The sequence below is a fragment of the Ranitomeya imitator genome, chromosome 1 (assembly GCF_032444005.1).
Source record: "Ranitomeya imitator isolate aRanImi1 chromosome 1, aRanImi1.pri, whole genome shotgun sequence".
Taxonomy (NCBI): domain Eukaryota; kingdom Metazoa; phylum Chordata; class Amphibia; order Anura; family Dendrobatidae; genus Ranitomeya; species Ranitomeya imitator.
The window spans coordinates 572,968,128-572,989,895 of NC_091282.1; the positions used below are offsets into that span (position 1 = coordinate 572,968,128).

At 42.2% G+C, this 21,768-nt stretch overlaps 1 protein-coding gene and 1 long non-coding RNA gene across 3 annotated transcripts in view; one reads left to right on the forward strand and one right to left on the reverse strand.

Annotated features, from left to right (window-relative positions):
* SHC2 (SHC adaptor protein 2) overlaps positions 1-19,674 on the reverse strand; it is a 162,592-nt gene extending 142,918 nt beyond the window's left edge. For both annotated transcript variants that reach the window (XM_069767820.1, XM_069767819.1), the window contains exon 1: positions 19,057-19,674. In XM_069767820.1, coding sequence (XP_069623921.1) covers positions 19,057-19,656 — 600 coding nt within the window. In that variant the 5' untranslated portion in view covers positions 19,657-19,674. The remainder of the gene's footprint in view (positions 1-19,056) is intronic.
* A 299-nt stretch (positions 19,675-19,973) lies between these two features.
* The window catches only part of LOC138679719 (uncharacterized), an 88,441-nt gene continuing 86,646 nt past the window's right edge, over positions 19,974-21,768 (forward strand). Inside the window, exon 1 of the long non-coding RNA XR_011321613.1 lies at positions 19,974-19,997. This is a non-coding gene — a long non-coding RNA (uncharacterized lncRNA). The remainder of the gene's footprint in view (positions 19,998-21,768) is intronic.

Here is a 21,768-nt window from a genome sequence, read left to right on the forward strand (position 1 = left end):
TTACATGTGGGGGGCTGTCTTTCCTTTGGGGATTTTCTCTGAGGCAAGATAGTTTTCCTGCTTCTATCTTTAGGGGTAGCTAGCTCTTAGGCTGTGACGAGTTGCATAGGGAGCGTTAGGAGCAATCCACGGCTGCTTCTAGTTGTGTGTTGAGCTTAGGGTCTGCGGTCAGTATAGATACCACCTGCTCAGAGCTAGTCTCATGTCGCTCCATAATCACCAGACCATAACAGAGGGCATTGCATGGATTAGCTGAATAATAAAGATGGGAAACTGTAGTCTTTTATTTCATTAAAATGTGTTTATTTAACCCCTTAACAACTATAGGATTAGTAATGGATAGGTGTCTTATTGACGCCTCATCATTGCTAAGTCGGCTTGATGTCACCTTACAATACAAAGGTGACATCAACCTCACAAATATTACCCCATATCACACCACTACAGGGCAGTGGGAAGAGAGAGGCTAAGTACCAGAATAGGTGCATCTTAGAGATGCGCCATTTCAGGGGCGGCTTTGAGCTGATGTTTGCAGCCGGGGAAGGGGCCATATCCATGGCCCTTTCTTAAGCTATTAATATCAGCCCGCAGCTGTCTGCATAGCCATTTCTGGTTATTAATTATAGGGGAACCCCAAGTTGTTTTTTGGGGGTCCCCCTATTTTAATAGCCAGTAAAGGCTAAATATACAGCTGCGGGCTGATATTCATAGCCTTGGAAAATCCATGGGTATTAACCCCTTCCTAGGCTATAAACAACATATAGTTTTCACATAATACTGCCATATAGATCACACATAATGGCGCCATTTAGTTCTCACATAATACCGTCATATAGATCACACATACTACCATAGTGTTCTCATGTAATACTGCCATATACTTCTCACATAATCCTGCCATATAGATCACACATAATACTGCCATATAGATCACACGCAATACTACAATGTAGATCACACATAAAACCACCATATAATTCTCTCATAATATTGCCACATAGATCGCACACAATCCCATAATATAGTTCTTATGTAATACAGTCATATATTTTTTACATTATTCCACCATACTGATCAAACATAATACCACCATACAGATGATATATAATACAGTCATATAGATCACACATAATTCCAAAATACAAATCACACATAATACTTGGCAGCATCAAGTGTGGTCCATATGGCAGTACTATATAAAAAATATATATGGTGGCATCATGTGCGATCTATATGGCAGTATTATGTATATAATATAATAATATTATATATATAATTGTCTAAGGGTTTTTCCGTCTGTCTGTCTGTCTTTCTGTCTGTCTGTCTTTCTGTCTGTCTGTCTGTCTGTCCTGGAAATCCCTGCTCTTTGATTGGTCGAGGCCGCCAGGCCTCGAACAATCAGAGACCGGCACAGCATCGAAGTAGAAATCCCGCGTCTCTGATTGGTCGAGGCCTGGCGGCCTCGACCAATCAGCAACGGGCACAGCGACGATGATGTCATAAATGACGTAGACATCCCGCGTCTCTGATTGGTCGAGGCTGCCAGGCCTCGACCAATCAGCAAGGGCACAGCGACGATGATGTCATAATGGTTGCCATGGCGACGATGATGTCATAAAGGTTGCCTCGACCAATCAGCAACGGGCACAGTCTGCCGCGAATTCTGGAATCATCATTGTCCATATATTACAGGGACATGCATATTCTAGAATACCCGATGCGTTAGAATTGGGCCACAATCTAGTAAATATATATGGCGGTATAGTGTGTGGTCTTTATGTGAGTATTATGTGATAAATATATATGGCGACATTATGTGTGATCCATATGGCAGTGTGCTGGTCTATGGGGGTCAAAGAGATACATTATATATTGTGGAGGGAGCAGGGTGACAGGAGCACAGAGTATTTCAGGAGAGCAGTGTGCTGGTCTATGGGGGGAGTGTGCTTACTCTGATGCACACGCTCACAACTATATACTTAGCCTTTACTGGCTATTAAAAAGGGGGACCCCAAGCAAAAAAAATAGCATGGGGTCTCCCTATAATTAATAACCAGCAAAGGCTATGCAGACAGCTGTGGGATGATATTAATAGCCTAGAAAGGGGACATGGATATTGCCCTCCCCAGGCTAAAAATATCAGCTCTCAGCCATTCCAGAAATGGCACTTCTATTAGATCCGTCTTTTCTGGCGCCTTGCCCGGCTCTTCCCACTTGCCCTGTAGCGGTGGCAAATGGGTTTCATATTTGTGGGGTTGATGTCACCTTTCTATTGTCAGGTGACATCAAGCCCACGGCTTAGTACTGGAGAGGCGTCTACAAGATACCTATCCATTACTAATCCTACTAATCCTATAGTTGTATTGTAAATAAAGCCACAGCCAGAATAAAGTCCTTTCTTAATCTTAATTAAACCATACTTATCGAATGCATAATCCCCGACTCCCTCGTCTCCTGCAACAAAAATAAAATAATAAACCACAGATATTCCTCACCTGTCTGCCGAGAAGATAATCCATAATGTCCCACAATGATCCTGATCACTTTGAGAGCAGTCACATCAGTGATATGACTGCTCTCAAAGACAGCCGGCGATACACTGACAGGAGGTGATCGACCCCTACTGTGGATCACTGCGCCGCCGTGAGTATAATTTTTTATTTTTATGGGAATGCATATGTAATGTAACTTTTTAAAAAAAACTGTGAACACAGGTAACGGCAAATTAAATTACTCTCCCATCAGACATAGCCCGAGGGGAGCAGCAGTCTCATAGGACCGCGCCTGCTTTTTTACCGCAGGTCACCGCTACAGGTCACAGTCAGCTGCAGAATCACGCTTAGGCCGGTTTCACATTTGTGGTTGTGTCCGCAGCGTTTCTTCCGCAATTATCCGCATGCGTTGTGTATTTCTATATTTAACATTAGAGATGCATGTGTCTGCGATCAGTTGAGTTTTGCCGCGTTTTACGGCGCATGCGCATTTTGTCGTGTGCGGTTTGGCGTGGTAAATGCTACATGTAGTAATTTTAGAGCTGTCAATTTGCCGCCTAGAAATATCTGCGGTTGTTAGCGGATGGAATGCGGCAAAAAAATGCATTGCTGTCTATGTGAACTCATGCAGCCGCAAACACATGCATTTGCTTGCATTTGGGAACGCATGCGTGGCACCACAGGAAAACATGTCTAGACACTGATTAGCCACCCCCCATATACAAAGTGATAAAGGGAGGGAGTGGTCATTTGCAGGTCACTACTCAGCAGACAGAGAACCAGAGCAGAAAGACCAAAGCACCTTGGAGGAAACAAGACTGAACAATGTGAGTATATCCTAGCCAATGCCTTTATTTTCTATTTTCTGTCTCTACATGTCCTAATTTCTGCCATTTCTTTCTTTCTGCATAAATCAGAATGTCATCTTCTTCTGATGAGGAGAAACGTTCTGGGCCTTCACAAGCCAAACATGTCAGTGAAGTGAGTACTCAACTCCTCAGATTGGTAAGTATTCACTGTCACATCTACACATGTGACAATTTTTTTTTCCATTTTTTAGAGCACTTCTAAGAAAGCTGTGCCTGCGCTACACTAGCATGGTGCAGATAACATCACCCATTCCTTGACTAAATCTGTCTGACAGGGTGCATTTTACCATAGACACTTAGACGAGTAAGCATGGTCAAAGGCGTTACATCTCGCTAACTGAGCACTGGGTGACTCTGGTGGTTGTGGCGGCAGGCGCTGCGCCTCAAGTCTTGGAATCCCCAAGGCTTGCAGGACAAACCTCTACCTCCACTGCTTCTGCCTCCTCCTCTATCTCCTCTAGGGCCTCCACCTGCAACCTCAACCTCTGCCTTAATGAGACACGCATTCCAACAGTTCAGAGTGAATCCCCATCACCTCCATACTGCGCAGCCAGGGCTCACCGCAATCAGGCAGTATTGGAATTAATATGCCTTGGAGATCGCAGTCATACAGCTGAAGAGTTGTGTACAGCTCTCCAGGCTGAGTTTGATCAATGACTGTATCCGCTGAACCTGCATCCAGAGAAGACTGTGTCCGATAACCATGTGAACCTGGTGGATGACTTACGGCAAGTCAAGCTCACACCCGTTCCCTGCATGGCTCACGTCCTCAACCTGTAGGTACAGCATTTTCTCCGCCACTATCCTGGCCTGGGTGAGCTGCTCCTGAAAGCATGTAAGTTGTGTGCTCATTTCCACCGTTCGCAACCTTCATGTCATCGACTTGCATGATACAGAGGTCTTTGTCTATGCCAGTTAACAGGTTGATATGCTATGTGCCAACATGGTGGAATCCCACTCTGCACATGGTGCAGAGACTGTGGCAGCAGCAACAAACACTGATGCAGTATGTCATGTCGTATAGCCTGGGCTAACGCAGTACGGACGTGGCGCATATCACATTTACAGAGTGGGCACAGATTAAGGACCTCTGCACCCTTCTGCACAGTTTCAAAATGGCTACTAAAATGGTTAGCGCTGATGACACCGTCATCAGCATCACTATTCCAGTCATCTATATGCTGGAGCAGACTTTGAATAGCCTGCGGGAGGAGATGGTGGTCCCAAAAGAAGAGGAGTAAGCAGAGGAGGATGAGGAAGGGATAATAATATCTCTAAGTTCCAGACTGTTGTCGCACATGCAGATGCCAAGGGAGGGTGAATTACTGCGATCGAAGGGGCTGGTACTAACAGACAAATTGTTATCGATGGTGAAAAATCCAAGGAGCAAATTGGGGAGGAAGAGTTGATGGGCGAGCAACTGTCAGAAGAAGAGGATAATCCTACCTTCTCTTTTGTTTGTGGTTGGCGGGAGGGGATGGCATGAAACGAGCCTCATTGTTACCCAGCCACCAACACAGCATGGGCTTGGACCTTATTGTAGAGCATGACATATAAGTGCCTTCTTGCTGCACTATCTGCAACATGATCCCTGTATAGTTATGATTAGAAATAGTGCTGACTACTGGGTTGCCACTCCAGTTATAAAACCAAATTTTCCCAGACACTTCCCGCCCTGGAAAGGGACCCGCAAATGCTGGAGTATTGAAACACACTTTTACAGAACCTTAAGAGAGCTTTTCCCCAAGACAGTAGCGAACCACATAGTTCGCATCCCACCTCTAGATTTCCAACCACCAGCTCATCAATTCATCAGCGTCAAAACATTAGCAGCAGCAGCGGTGGTGTAAGTGAAAGAAGCAATTTCTGTTAGTCCTTGGACACTTTTTTTTTGACCAGCTCGAGCACATGTGGTGAACGAATGGAAAGGATGGTACAGGAGTATCTAGAACTGAATATCAATACCATCAGGGAGGGTTTGGACACTTTCACATTTTGGTCTTCCAAAATGGATGAGTGGCCTGTGCTCGTTTCACACACCTTGGAGGTTTTATCGTGCCCTGCAGCCAGTGTTCTCTAAGAAAGTGTTTTCAGTAATGCTGGTGGTGTCCTGACAGATAAGCGAAGCCGGTTGTCCCCTGAAAGTGTAGACCGCCTAACTTTCATCAAGATGAACAAGTCATGGATCTCTAAGGACTTTTGTACCTCAATTGCAGACTGTATAGACTAGGTGATATTGTATTTTTTGTGTGATGCATTAATGTCATGTAACTGCACTCTGTGACATCTTTGGTGTGGCTTCTGTGCCTGCTGTGGCTGCTGCTGATGTTAACAGAAATTTGTGGAAATGTGAACAGTCATGGTTGGTCTACATCTGCGGTTAACTGTAGTGGAAGACGTGTCAGTCCCAATCATGCTATTTCTATTCTCGTGAAGGTTATTCCAAAACGATGGTGTCAGGATCTCATTTTTTTAAATGTGCAAACTCCTGGTTGGGTGTCCATCTGCTGAATTGGGCATAGTGGAAGACCTGTTGGTCCCTGTTATACTATTTCTACTGTGGTGAAATTGATGCTACTTTTGTGGTGTCTGCCAGTAATTTTTGGAAATGTGAACACTCCTGGATGAGCATCCATCTGCTGGATTGGGTATATTGAAAGACCAATTGGTCCCTATTATACCATGTATATTGTGGTTAAATTGATGCCACTTTTGTGTTTTCTTCCAGTAATTGTTTGGAAATGTGAACACTCCTGGTTGGGTGTTCATCTGCTGGATTGGGTGTAGTGGAAGATCTGTCGGCCCTATTATGCTATCTATACTGTGGTGAAATTGATGCCACTTGGTGGTGTTTGCCAATAATTTTTGGAAATGTGAACACTCCTGGTTGGGTCTCCTTCATGCATGTTTCCTGTAGCAGTAGGCCTCCTAGACCATCAGGCCTCCACTTCCTTGGACTCAACTACCCATGTTATTATCCTTAAATTTTTCTGACAATGGTATTCTACAAAACTGATATTTGTGCCACCTGAGTGTGGCTCAGCGTGAAAGCAGGTAAAGGTGTGGTATCAGGGCTCCCAGCAAAGGAGGCCTACACTGATCCCTCACCCTCATCGTCTTTCTGTGACATTCAATTAAAAGCTGTAAATGCTGTCCCAGACCTTGATACCTCATGCCTGGCTGATTGCTGCAGTGCCATGCTATAATTTGTACTGTGGGTGAATTGAGGTTACTTTTCTGGTGTCTGTCTCTCATTTGATGTGTTTTGGCAGTATTTGGGGCCGTTATATGGTGTTGTGCATGCATTTCTTTTTGCCTCTAATTGACATGAATGGCGTTTTGTTATGTTCGGCGAATATTCGACAAAATAATCAGCGAATATTGCAAATTCGGCGATCGTAATCCGAACCGAACATTGAAATATTCCCTCATTTCTATTCATAACGTCCAGTCACCTTCGTGCACCAGAGAAAGGTGTTGGAATTGTGCTTGTAGCAGATACAGAACGATCGCATCCTTTCCCTGCATTAGCTACACTACCACAACCATCAGCAGCAACAGCAGCACCACCAAGGCCAAGGCCACATCCCTTATTTGATGCTCTCCTCATTTTCGAAAGTTGGTTTTGTAAATACTACTCACAAAGAGATGGCAGAAGAGAAGATTTATTTATTTGCAACAGTACTAGAAAAAGCGGTCCTCTAAACTTATGCATTTGGCCTAATAATGGCAAGTAGACGGCTGGTGCCAATTATTTATTTTCCAGACTCATAAAAACCACACAGCAGGCCTGAAAAATAATTTTTGAGGTCTAAAAATGGCAATGACACAGCTCACGTAATATATTGATTGCCAAAGTACTACAAAACACACACCTTGGCTGAAAAAGTATTTTTAGGGCCTAGAAATAGCAACAAGACAGCTGATGCGATATGTTGCTTTGCAAAACTACTAGAATACACACATCAGGATGAAAAAATATTTTTGGGGTCTACTAATAGCAATGAGAAAACTGATGCCAATTATGTATTTCTACAGACTAATAGAATACACACAGCGGTTATGTCTTAAAGGGGTCCACTGTGACTTGCCTGGGTCCCACGAAAACCTGGAGCCGGCCCTGGGTATGCGTAGCCTTTCTTTACAGGTTTGATAAATCTATACTTCATTTACCCTTCGCTCAGTGGCTTCCACCAAATTCTGTAGGCTTTTGTTCTGCAGGCAAAACCTGCTCTCTTGGCAGTAAAAACGCTGCATTCAAAACGCCTGTCTTCTCAGCATTTGTTTGCAGTGCCTTTGTTACATTTTTGAGTGCATATTAGGGTATGCTTCCACCATCAGGATTGCATCAGGATTTGCTCAGGATTTGACGCAGGTAACATCTGCACCAAATCTGCACCTGAGGTCACTGGCAGGTCACCTGCATTCTTGATGCATTTTACATGCGTTTTTGATGCGTTTTTACATGCATATTTCATGCATTTTTTTTCATACAGATTTGTGTGTGCTTTTGTAAGCTAAATATATACAAAAAAAAAAAAGAATTGTGATGTCATTTCTTGTCCAACCTCTTCATTTACATACATACTGAAGAATAATGTTTAGACACATAGACAGATAGACAGATAGAGCTATAGATAGATAGATAGATAGATAGATCTATCATATCTCTGTATAGCTCTATCTGTCTATTCATCTATCTATCTATCTATCTATCTATCTATCTATCTATCTATCTATCTATCGTATCTATGTATTATCTATCTATCCATCTATTATCTATCATATCTATCTATTGAATCTATCTATTATCTATCTATTGTATCTATATATTATCTATCTATCTAGCTATCGTATCTATCTATTGTATCTATCTATTGCATCTATCTATTATCTATCTATCCATCTTTTATCTATCTATCCATCTATTGTATCTATCTATTATCTATCTATCTATCGATATATCTATCTATAGATAGATATATTTATAGATAGATAGCTATATCGGAAGATAATAGGTAGATAGATAGATAGATAAGTAGATAGATGCGATAGATAGATAGATAGATAGATAGATAGATAGATAGATAGATAGATAGATAGATAGATAGATAGATAGATAGATTATACCAAGCACAATGTTTAGTAATAAACATAATAAAATGTTAATAAAGAGTTAGGCTGGGATCACACCCACGAGACACTCACACGAGTCTCTCGTCTCAATACCGGGCACGGCCGCCGGCACGCGGGACCAGGGTGTGCGGCTGCATGTATCCCACGACGAGTTCAGCTCTGCTACATCTGGATGCCTGACATCCAGACATAGCAGAGCTTGTAGTTGATCGTCGGAGATAACTCTCCGCCAATCACCTACACTGCAGCATTCTCACAATCAGCTGATCAGCTGACCGTGAGAACCAGACTAGTGACCGGACAAAACTCCCGGTCACGTGCACGGCAGTTCTCGCGGTAAGCCAAGTTATCGCGAGAACTGCAGTACATGCTGACTTCCCGTGATGTGACAGGTAAGAGCTTATTTATTTTTACATGCGTAGTAAGCTGCGTTTATGCATGTGACTAATCATTAGATGCGATTTTACCACATCTAGTGAAAGTCTATGGGAAATTTACGGTGCGGCGACGGAGCATTGTCAACAGACATGCAGAAACAAAAACCTAATTTTGTGGACATCACAAAAGGGCTTAAAAAAACCCATTCACAAGAAAAGGAACCCACTCCGCCTCATACATAGATCAAAAGGAGAAAAATAGGAGCGATCAGGTCTAATACAATAGTAAATTTATTAGTAGATCAAAGAATCCAAGAAAAGTATAACAAGTATTATCCAATATATACAAAAAGACAATTGCAGGAAAATGGACACAGAAAAAATGCGGACCCACACAATTGCACCTGCCCGATTCATAAAGCAAGTTACATCATATAAAGTGCAAGTGCAATAGTATGTCACATTTAGATTGCAAGCATAATCGTCCTATGGTAACTGTCACATCACTCCATAGGCTTAAGGACAAAAAATGCTTACCAACAGGTGGAAATTGAAGGGTCCTACAACGGGGAGTGGATGCCCTGAATATTACCATAGGACGATTATGCTTGCCATCTAAATGTGACATACTACTGCACTTTATTTTATAACTCTGTACATAACCATGGAATTAATGGTGCTATATAAATAATAATAATAAATAATAATAATAAGTATTCACTCCATGGGAAGCATTGATGATATGGCCAATATTGCTGTGTAATGCAGGCTCTGTCCAGCCAGGTATACTGGTGTGCTTGGGACTTGTGGTGCCACTCAGTCAGGCAGAATGGGTGCCTGTCCTGTGTAACCAGTTCATTGTTGTGGCCAATGGGGCAGTACCACACTCCAGGTTGTTTTTTTTTTGGTCTACTGGAGGTTTCCCTGTTCTGATTTTGACCTTACCATATGACCGGGACATTCTTCTGAATCCTGCTTGACTTTGCTTTCACTGACTATTTGGTATCTGACCTCAGCTGTAATCCTGACTATGGTTTTGTATTCTTATTCTGTCCCTGGTTTTGTCTTTCCTGTTTTTGGCCTGACTAGTTTAAAAATCTTTAGCTCAGGCAGCTGCTCCATGGATGCAATCCAGTGAACCCTGCAGTAAGTCAGGTTCCCCTTATAAGGGTTAGAGGATGAAGGCCAGGGTTCTTCTGAGATCTTCTAGATGGAGTTGCTTGAGTCAAGTCTGTCTGAGGTAGCCTTTTATGGTACTGATTGCTTAAAGGGACTCTGTCACCTGAATTTGGAGGGAACAATCTTCAGCCATAGGGGCGGGGTTTTCGGGTGTTTGATTCACCCTTTCCTTACCCGCTGGCTGCATGCTGGCTGCAATATTGGATTGAAGTTCATTCTCTGTCCTCCGCAGTACATGCCTGCACAAGGCAATCTTAACATGAGGGTAAAAATTAAGGAAGCAGTACAAAATACTTTTTCTGCCCTTATTCAGCCTCAGTCTCCACGGCCTAAATGGCCCAGATGGAAGATGGACTCAAGCTCAGAGGAAGGGGAATTATTTTATTACTCTTTCCCCTAGCTGGGCTAAGGTGGAAGCACTACACCAATGTTGCCTGAGGATAGGAAGAAATGGGAAGATGCAGGGGAAAAGCTAGTCATCCCAAGGGATTTTAAAACTTGCCTTCCCTTTGACCCAGAAGAAATCCGAGTATGGGAAGAAATCCCAAAGATCGATATACCAGGAGCTAGACTTGCTAGGAAGACCTCTATTCCATTCAATGACTCCTAAAGTCTTAAAGATCCGATGGATAAAAGATCAGAGGACCTTGAGAAAGCTTGGGAGGCCTCCTCTGTCATCATTAAAACAAATATAGTGGCCACTTCTGTTGCCAGGTTAAAGAATTTCTGGGTGGAGGATTTAGAAAGTCATATAATAAACATAATCCCTAGAGAGAAGATTTTGGAATCACTAGCCTTGCTGAAAATGGCACCTGTTTTTATGGCAGATGCCTCTGCAGAAACATTTCAGTTTGCGGAAAGGAACAGTGCATTTCCAGTGCTGCAAGATGGGCTCTATGGCTGAAGATGTGGTCAGGAGTAGTGATGAGCGAGTATACTCGTTGCTCGGGTTTTCCCAAACACGCTCGGGTGGTCTCCGAGTATTTGTTAGTATTCAGAGATTTAGTTTTCATTGCCTCAGCTAAATGATTTACGCTGCTAGCCAGCCTAAGTACATGTGAGGGTTGCCTGGTTGCTAGGGAATCCGCACATGTATTCAAGCTGGCTAATAGCTGTAAATCATTCAGCTGCGGTGATGAAAACTAAATCTCCGAGCAGTCATGAATACTCGGAGATCACCTGAGCGTGCTCGGGAAAACCCAAGCAACGAGTATATTCGCTCATCACTAGTCAGGAGATATCCACTCAAAAAATAAATTATGCTTCATTCCCTGTCTTTGGTCAGGTGCACATTAGGCCTAAAGAGTGCCTACTATTATGTTTGCAGTGAAAGAGCAAGGGAAAATTCTGCATTTCCCGTTTTGTTACCTACTGTTTGGACTCTCTTCTGCACCTCGCATTTTTACAAAATACACAATGGGGGTACTGGTCTTTCTAAGAAAAGAAGGTATCCTAATTGTCCCATACTTAGACGATCTACTGTTAATAGCGGATTCACAAAACTAGATGAACTCACAACTGACTACAGTATAACTATTTCAGCGTTGAGGAGGCTTGGATGGCTAATAAACAAAGAAAAATCTGGCCTCAAGCCAGAAAAGAGGAAGATTTTCCTAGGAGTACTTCTAGACTCAGAACAAAAAGTAGAAACAGTAAGGGTATGTGCACACGTCAGGATTTCTTGCAGAAATTTTCCTGACAAAAACCGGACATTTCTGCCAGAAATCCGCATGCGTTTTTACCGCGATTTTACTGCGATTTTGATGCGTTTTTGACGCGTTTTTTGTGCATTTTTTGTGCGTTTTTTCCCAAATGCATAGAATTGCGGGAAAAACGCAGAAAATCCGCAAAAATAATAAACATGCTCATTTTTTACTGCGATGCGTTTTTTCCCGGAAAAAAATGCATCCATGTGCACAAAACTTGCAGAATGCATTCTAAATGATAGAATGCATAATGTATGCGTTTTTAATGAGTTTTTATAGCGTTTTTAGCATGAAAAAACGTGAAAAAAACGCGAAAAAAACTGAACGTGTGCACATGGCCTTAGGAAGGAGATTAAGTCCATCCAGAAGAAAAAGCAGATTTCAATCAGGAAGACAATGAGGATCTTGGGTCTAATGACCTCATCTATATCTAGCATTCAGTGGAGTCAATTCCACTCAACAGTCTTATAGCAAGAACTATCAACCTGGGACAGCAAGACAGCGAGTCTAGACAGCAAGATGAAATTATCAAGGGAGGTAAAAGAGTCTTCATCCTGGTGGACCGTTTCAATAAACCTCCAAAAAGGAAGACCCTGGATCATCTTGCCTTGTGTAAACATTACAACAGACACAAGCCACAGTGGTTGAGAGGCTCACATAGAGGGTCAAAATCTTTAGGGTATATGGCCCGCAACAATACAAAATAGATCCTCAAACTACAGAGAACTCCATGCAATGTGGGAGACGTTACAGAGATACCAAGCACGCCTCAAAGATCAGCATGGCAGAATATTTTCAATTCCACTACAGTCTCCATCCTTCTTCATCATCTCCAGTCAATATAACAAGAAATATTTGTTTGGGCAGAAAACACGGTCTGGTCATTCTCAGCAGTTCACTTGAAAGGATAAAAAAAATCAGGTGGCAGACTTCTTAAGTAGGCAAGCAATTCAACCATCGGAGTGGACCCTAAACATGGAAGTTTTTCACCACTGAGGCATCCTTGTAATAGACTTGTTTGTCTCCAGGTAGAACACAAAAACAGAGAAGTTCTTTTCATTTAATCCTGGAAGCAATCCAACCAGGATAGACATCTTATCCCAGCCCTGGAATATGGAACTAGTACAGGTCCTTCTCAAAAAATTAGCATATAGTGTTAAATTTCATTATTTACCATAATGTAATGATTACAATTAAACTTTCATATATTATAGATTCATTATCCACCAACTGAAATTTGTCAGGTCTTTTATTGTTTTAATACTGATGACTTTGGCATACAACTCCTGATAACCCAAAAAACCTGTCTCAATAAATTAGCATATTTCACCCATCCAATCAAATAAAAGTGTTTTTTAATAACAAACAAAAAAACCATCAAATAATAATGTTCAGTTATGCACTCAATACTTGGTCGGGAATCCTTTGGCAGAAATGACTGCTTCAATGCGGCGTGGCATGGAGGCAATCAGCCTGTGACACTGCTGAGATGTTATGGAGGCCCAGGATGCTTCAATAGCGGCCTTAAGCTCATCCAGAGTGTTGGGTCTTGCGTCTCTCAACTTTATCTTCACAATATCCCACAGATTCTCTATGGGGTTCAGGTCAGGAGAGTTGGCAGGCCAATTGAGCACAGTAATACCATGGTCAGTAAACCATTTACCAGTGGTTTTGGCACTGTGAGCAGGTGCCAGGTCGTGCTGAAAAATGAAATCTTCATCTCCATAAAGCATTTCAGCCGATGGAAGCATGAAGTGCTCCAAAATCTCCTGATAGCTAGCTGCATTGACCCTGCCCTTGATGAAACACAGTGGACCAACACCAGCAGCTGACATGGCACCCCACACCATCACTGACTGTGGGTACTTGACACTGGACTTCAGGCATTTTGGCATTTCCTTCTCCCCAGTCTTTCTCCAGACTCTGGCACCTTGATTTTCCGAATGACATGCAAAATTTGCTTTCAACAGAAAAAAGTACTTGGGACCACTTAGCAACAGTCCAGTGCTGCTTCTCTGTAGCCCAGGTCAGGCGCTTCTGCCGCTGTTTATGGTTCAAAAGTGGCTTTACCTGGGGAATGCGGCACCTGTAGCCCATTTCCTGCACACGCCTGTGCACGGTGGCTCTGGATGTTTCCACACCAGACTCAGTCCACTGCTTCCTCAGGTTCCCCAAGGTCTGGAATCGGTCCTTCTCCACAATCTTCCTCAGGGTCCGGTCTCCTCTTCTCGTTGTACAGCGTTTTCTGCCACATTGTTTCCTTCCAACAGACTTACCATTGAGGTGCCTTGATACAGCACTCTGGGAACAGCCTATTTGTTGAGAAATTTCTTTCTGGGTCTTACCCTCTTGCTTGAGGGTGTCAATGACGGCCTTCTTGACATCTGTCAGGTCACTAGTCTTACCCATGATGGGGGTTTTGAGTAATGAACCAGGCAGGGAGTTTATAAAAGCCTCAGGTATCTTTTGCATGTGTTTAGAGTTAATTAGTTGATTCAGAAGATTAGGGTAATAGGTCGTTTAGAGAACCTTTTCTTGATATGCTAATTTATTGAGACAGGTTTTTTGGGTTATCAGGAGTTGTATGCCAAAATCATCAGTATTAAAACAATAAAAGACCTGACAAATTTCAGTTGGTGGATAATGAATCTATAATATATGAAAGTTTAATTGTAATCATTACATTATGGTAAATAATGAAATTTAACACCATATGCTAATTTTTTGAGAAGGACCTGTATATGCCTTCCTGCCATTCTCTCTGATTCCGAGGGTGTTAAAGAAGATCCATGAGAGCCAAGCTAAATTCTAAAAGTTCACTATTGTCCCAAGAGAAGCTGGTTTTCCCAGTTAAGACGGATGTCTTTGAAAGATCCTGTAATCCTTCCAACAAGGCACGACCTTCTATCTCAGTGTCTGCTATACCATCAGAATGTGGAGATGCTGCACATATTAGCCTGGATGCTGAGAGGGAAATCTTGAGATCAAAGGGACTTTCAGAATCTCTATGATTCAGAGTAGTAGGAAGAATATGATTTCCGTTTTCTATATCAAAATCTGGAAAATGTTCTGTGCACAAAATAAGAATCCTATTGTCACAACACAGCTGTCGGGCGAACTGGCACTAGGGGCTCCTTCCCTTTCACTAATACTAGGGGGCGCCCTAGCTTGCCCTACTCCCCGGGTTACTTGTAAAGGTGAAGATGCTGGGGCCTCCACCCTTGCCTTATCTCCTGAGTTTAGCCTTCCGTCTGTTCTCTTCCCCCACCCAGGGAAGAGGGGGCGCTACTGTGCACTGTAGAACACCAACAAGACAAACAAGGCAACACAATCAAGAGTTAATAGAAAACTCTATGCATACAAAATATTCACTCACATTTAACAGAGGAATGCACCGGGGTGTGAAGGTAGGGGAATAAACCAACATAGAGAAAGATAGGGAATTACCACACATACAAACCAAACAACAGTCACAGATTACTCCTACAACTCTTCTTCTCATATGAACTCCTCTTCCTCCATTAGCCATGCAGCAAATGCTTGCTCTGACAAGGATTTGTAACAGAGCCTAGATTATAAAGGGGAAAGGAGTGGCTAACCGAGCTCAGCAGTGTGCACAGAGATTTCCAACATGGCCGATTAACCCCTGTTCTGCCAGTAGAAATCAACATTTAAAAAGAAGGAGAAGTGTTTCTTCTCAGCACCGGAGTAGGAGCAATCAGACGCTGCGGTCTTCTGGCTCTACACTGTCACGGTAACCCCGTGACACCTATTTTGTGGATATTCCTAAGATATTAGTCTTTCTTCAGTCAGGATTTGAAAAGGGACTAAGACCCAGTACCTTAAATGTTCAGATATCAGCTCTAGAGGCGTTCCTTGATTATCCCCTGGCCAGTCATCCATAGATTATGAGGTTTGTAAAAATTATCCATTAGCTTAAACCCACCATTAGATGTTCGGTGCCCCAATGGGACCTCAGTCTAGTTTTAAATGCCTCATGCAAAAGCCCATATGAAACTTTACACCAGGTCCATATTTCTTAAAAGAGACTTTGTAGTAGAGATAACGTCAGCAAGGAGCGTAGAGGAAATTCAAGCCGTTTCCATAAAACATCCATACTTTAAAATTCAGGAATATTGTGTAATTCTGAGATTGGATCCAGTATTTCTACCGAAGGCAGTCACTGACTTCTACAGAAACCAAGAGATTATCTTGCCTTACTTCTGCCAAAACTACAGCAAGAGTTTTCAATACACTCCTTGGACATAAGGAGAGAAGTCCTATAATACATGAGTATCACAGAAAATTGGAGAATGAACTCAAACATCTTCATTCAATTTGCAGGGAAAAACAGGGGGAAGAAGGTGTCAACATCTATGCTAGCTATGTGGAAAATAGGCAAGCTCAGCATAAGTTACAGAAGGGATATCTTCTCTGGTTGCTCAGCATAAGTTACAGAAGGGATATCTTCTCTGGAAACCACAAAAGCCTATTCGACAAGAGCGGTATCAACTTCATGGGAAAAGAGTAGATCAGATGTGCAGAGCAGCAACCTGGTAATTTCTGTAGACATTACAAACTGGAAGTTCTGTCAAGCCAACAGACGGCCGTAGGAAGGAAAGTCCTCCAAGCAGTAATCCCACCCTAAAGCTATGTGTGCACATCCGAAATCTGTGCAGAAATATCCTGACCCAAACCGGACTTTTTCCGAAGGAAATCCGCATGTGTTTTTTGCGCGTTTTATCGTGCTTTTTGCTTGTTTTTTTGGCAGATTTTTCACGTTTTTTTTCCAGAGCTTCCCCAATACAATATATAGCGGCAAAAATTTTTAAAATCCACAAAATTAATGAACATGCTGCGTTTTTTACCTTGCACAAAAATTGCGGATTGCATTTTATTAATAGGATGCTTAATTGATGCGGTTTTTTTTTGCAGTTTTATCATGTTTTTATAGCGAAAAAACACGAAAAATACGGAACATGTGCACACAGCCTAGAGGATTTATTTGGTAGTTCTCCTGGTTGTGCTGTCAGGAGGCATGTCCTCAAAAATAGAAATGAGTCCTATTGGTAATGATATTTCCAGGGGACCATCATGGTAGCAACCCTTTCATTCCTTCCCTTGAATTTTTTATCTGCTGTGTAAGGTAAACCTATGTAGAAGGAAATTCAATAAACATATTGTTGCATCCATCCTGGTGTGGTACTAGTAAAAAATGGTGGGTGTGGGGAGGGGCTATTTATCCTGTGTTCCTGTCCTTGTTGAGGATAAGAAGGACTACCTCCTGGTGGTGCTGTTATGATGGACTCCTGGAAAAACACCATTACTGGTAGGACTAAATCCTACTTTCTGGAATACATGATTGTTAATTAGAGGTCCAAAGGTTAAAGTGTTAGTGCCAGTACAAAAGGTCACAGTCACAAAGTCACATATTTAGGAAATACCCCTTGCACCAAATTTTGCAACTGTTGGATGCCAGAATAACCTATTTTGTAGATGTTGCTATAGATTACATTGAAGCTACCTTAAGGTTCTAAAGTGAAGGATCTTTTCTGTACCATGATCTTCCAGGAATTAAATAACATTTAACATTTACAACGTGTTTACATAGTCATAAATGTACTTCATGTATTGAACATTTACATGGAATAAATTAAACAGCTTGAAAGTCATTGATCTGAACAAAAAAAACAGCAAAAATGTTGCTGAAAACAATAGGTATATTGGTATTTATATTGATAAGACATACTACAAGCCATTGCTGACTAATACCCATAATTGGTGAAAGAAGAATAAACTGTGTTGTGTATCTTCTGCTGGCTGTAATATTTATGAGGTTTTCTTTAGGAGCTTTTCTGGTATTCTCTAGACCTCTATGATTAGAACGTAGCCTGACCTGCCCTCTTCAGGACATTCATAGATATGTGTAAACAGACATGGGTGACGATGAAGGCTCCCTAAGATGTGATGTGATGTCTGTGTTCGTGTCTTCAAATGATCTCATCCTGTTCGATGTACGGTACTTAAAACAAGTGATGACACATTAGTTTTCACAATAATATATTGCCAAAAATAATAGTTTATGATGAGGGCAAAGCTATCAGATAGGCCATTCATCTTTTTAAGACATGAGAATATTAAATCGTTTAATGATAATTTTCAAGGAAATGTTTTATCATATTTTATTCTAAAATAAAGTAATTATAAGATTGGCAGCTCATCCTCTATACCTCATTCTTTAGCCTGTCTGCCTTATCCTATCTTGTCTATTCCTCCATCTTGCTCTTGTCTTGTAATGAAATGTATTGAATTAAGCAATGAGTTTGAAAATCTCCAGAATGCATGTCAGAAGGAGAACACCCTGCCGGCACCGCTCATTACCCATGGGAGAACCAGCAGAGAAAATGAGACGTAATAGGACAATTTAGGGCAAGGACATCTCAAACAGAAGGGGTAGATGTCAGCCAAAATCAGAGATTATATAAGGTAGAGTGACCCCTCAGTAATATTTATCTTTCCTTTAGAGAATAAGTAAGAACAATGTGCAATGAAGATTTATAACACATAGAGTACAAATGATTTCTATAAATGTATAGATGTTCTCACTGAAAATATTTAAAAATGTCAAACAATAATTCTAACTTCTATTGTTAAAGTTTATGCTCAATATATTAAATAATGGTGATAATTTACATATACATTTAGGCACTGGAAACCATATCAGTCTTGGTTAATTGTGAAATGTATATGGTATTCTGGTATGATAGGTTTATGGATGGACTACTGAAGAACAACTGTTCTAGAATCTAATATGGTTACCCTAGCCCTTCCTTTGCTCTTTCAAAACAAAGGAGCCATCGTCCAATCAGCACACAGCAAAACAAAGAAGAAAAACATTGCATCAGCACTTTTACAAATCAGTACCAGGGAAGGGAAAAGCTATCCAATTAGGTAATAGAACATAACACTGTGGCACTGCTCTTGCAGAGCTGATTCATTAATTAAAGGGAACTGCTCGTATTTGAATGTTATGGGACATAGGGCGTATCACTTGAAGAATTGTAGGCCTCCAGGATGGGATGAGTTAATATTATATTGGCCATCTTATCTGACTGTACTTTATAGCTGTATATTAATATCACTGTTGTCTTGGCTTTATGGATTTAATGTACTGAGTTCCGATGAATGGCCTCCAGTCCCTAGACATCAATTTATCTGTTTTACTCTCAGTATACCCCACCCTATATTTTTGTTCATGTCATGTCTCTTAATTGAACCTGCATTCACCAACACTTACCCTCACGATGTAAGATACTCCAGGTCCTTGCAATCGATCATCAGGATGAAGCCACCCCTGAGCTGGTTTGCTGATAAATGTCCCTTTTCGAGTCCATTCTTCCCCAGGCAATTTAAATGTCTCTGTTCGAGAAGCCTTTCTACTTCCACCTCCTGCTCCCCCACGCAACCGGTTTATCACCTGCAGAGTGCAAGGTGTCGAGCAAACAGGATCACAGGCTCCAAACATTGACCCTAGTCCACCAGAGGCCCCTGACTTTTCCAAGGATAGATCCTTGCTGGCACCGGATGGGGATCGGCTTAGAAAAGCTGCAGGACTTGAGAATTTCCATTGTCCCATCCTGGGTATCATCATGCAGAAGGTGGTTGCTACATCCTGTTCTTCTGGGCACTGTGGTTCAGAGAACGGTTGGCCCAGTGATGGTGATGTGCTTGGTGTACTAGGGGCAACTTGTCCACTCATGGCTCCGGCTGGTAGAGTTGTCTGTTCCTCTGCTGAAGTTACAGAGTCATTCCGAAAGCGACCATACTTGGAGTCAGCCAGCATGCCGTGTGCTGGGATCCATCCAGAGCTTTCAGAGTGATTGCTTTTCTCTCTCATTCCCTCCTCCTGCTCTTTTCTTCTCCCTTGGGAGGATCCACTCTCACAAGATGATGTCATTCTCATATTACTCATATGCCCCCACCTCATGCAACATCCCAGCTCAGGTCAGCAGAACCTGCCATAGTATCATCACATCCCCCACCTCTTACTATACAGCCATACATAGCAGGATACCTGATAAAAAGACAAGTTACATTTACGTTTATTACCACATGTCATGCACTATAGTATATTCTACATTTCTCTTGTAAATGCCTTTTCCTTATCCTGTAACGTTTCTAAGCAACCATAATCTCCCAAAACAGGTTTTTACAGAAAAACTGCACATGAGGAAGAAGGTATAACTATCATGCTTGTTTATATGTTCTCTGATTTTATAGTTACAGTAAAATGACATTTGTGGAGTTTACATATGTATAGTCGTGTAACCTCATTGCATTATGAGAAGGTGAAATGTATGTCACATATAAATCAGGAGAATATGGAATGTACACAGGGGTGACGGAATAGGGTAAGGGTATAGGTGTAGTTAAAAATTATGGCAAAGACTGGACATATTATTCTCTAAAAGAACCTGTCAGCATGAATTTGTAAAGTAGAGACATTGTTGTAATGGTGCTGCAGTACAGATTAAATTGATGCCTTTGGTGAAGAAATTCACTTTGTAGATCTCCTTTTATCAACATTTGAAAACTGGATGCAGGCGAATGATTTGGAGAATCAAAGACAGAGAGAGGATCCCGTGTACAGTTCGGCCCCTGTGCACCAAAATCTAATTAGCAGAAAAATCAAATGGTTATTAAAGAAGAACCACAAAGTGCATTTGATCACCGGTATTAATGAAATCAGTATTACAGCACCATGACAGACATACCGTACATACTCGAGTATAAGCCGACCCGAGTATAAGCCGAGACCCCTAATTTTGCCACAAAAAAACTGGGAAAACTTAATGACACGAGTATAAGCCTATGGTGGAAAATGCTGAAGCTACTGGTAAATTTCAAAAATAAAAAGAGATACCAATAAAAGTAAAATTAATTAAGACATCAGTAGTTTAAGTGTTTTTGAATATCCATACGCCCCATATCATTCTCCATACAAAATACACCCCATATAACGCTCCATAAAATTTATTATGGCCCCATAAGATGCTCCATACAAAAATAAGACCCATATAATGCTGCACAAAGGTTGATTATGGCTCCATAAGATGCTCCATAGAAACATTTGCCCCATATAATGCTACACAAAGGTTGATTATGGCCCCATAAGATGCTCCATAGAAACATTTGCCCCAGGGGCGGACATACCGCCGGTTCAACTGGTGCAACCGCACCGGGGCCCAGAGCGGGAGGGGGTCCGACCCGACGGACATACACGGCACGGCACGTCGGCATTGTTGTGACTGCTGCGTGGATCCTGTAATGAGCGCCGGCGCCGCGGTACCCAGAGCGAGTGACCGCTGGTGAAGAAGCTCAGAAGCTGCCATGCCCGCCGTTGCCTGGAGTCTGCGGAGACCATCTGTCCGCAGTCCGGGTTCGGGAGAAGGAGCCAGGAGCAGGTGAGTATCATATTTACCTGTCCACGATCCACGCGCCGGGCGCCGCTCCTTCTTCCCGGCGTCTCTGCACTCTGACTGTTCATGTCAGAGGGCGCGATGACGCATATTGTGTGCGCGGCGCCCTCTGCCTGATCAGTCAGTGCGGAGAGACGGGACGGTGAGGACCAGCGGGCGGGCAGAGACGAAAGTCGAGGTGAGTATGTCTTTTTTTTTTTTTTTTTAATTGCAGCAGCATTTATATGTGGCACAGCGTTATATGGAGGAGCATCTATGGGGCCATAATGAATTGTATGGAGCATTATGTGTGGCGGCACAGCTTTATATGGAGTCCATATAAAGCTGTGCCGCCACATACAATGCTCCATACAATTCATTATGGCCCCATAGATGCTCCATATTATGGATGGAGCATCTATGGGGTAATAATGAATTGTATGGAGCATTATATGTGGCGGCACAGCTTTATATGGAGCATCTATGGGCCGGGGCCATAATGAATTGTATGGAGCATTACATGTGGCGGCACAGCGTTATATGGAGCATCT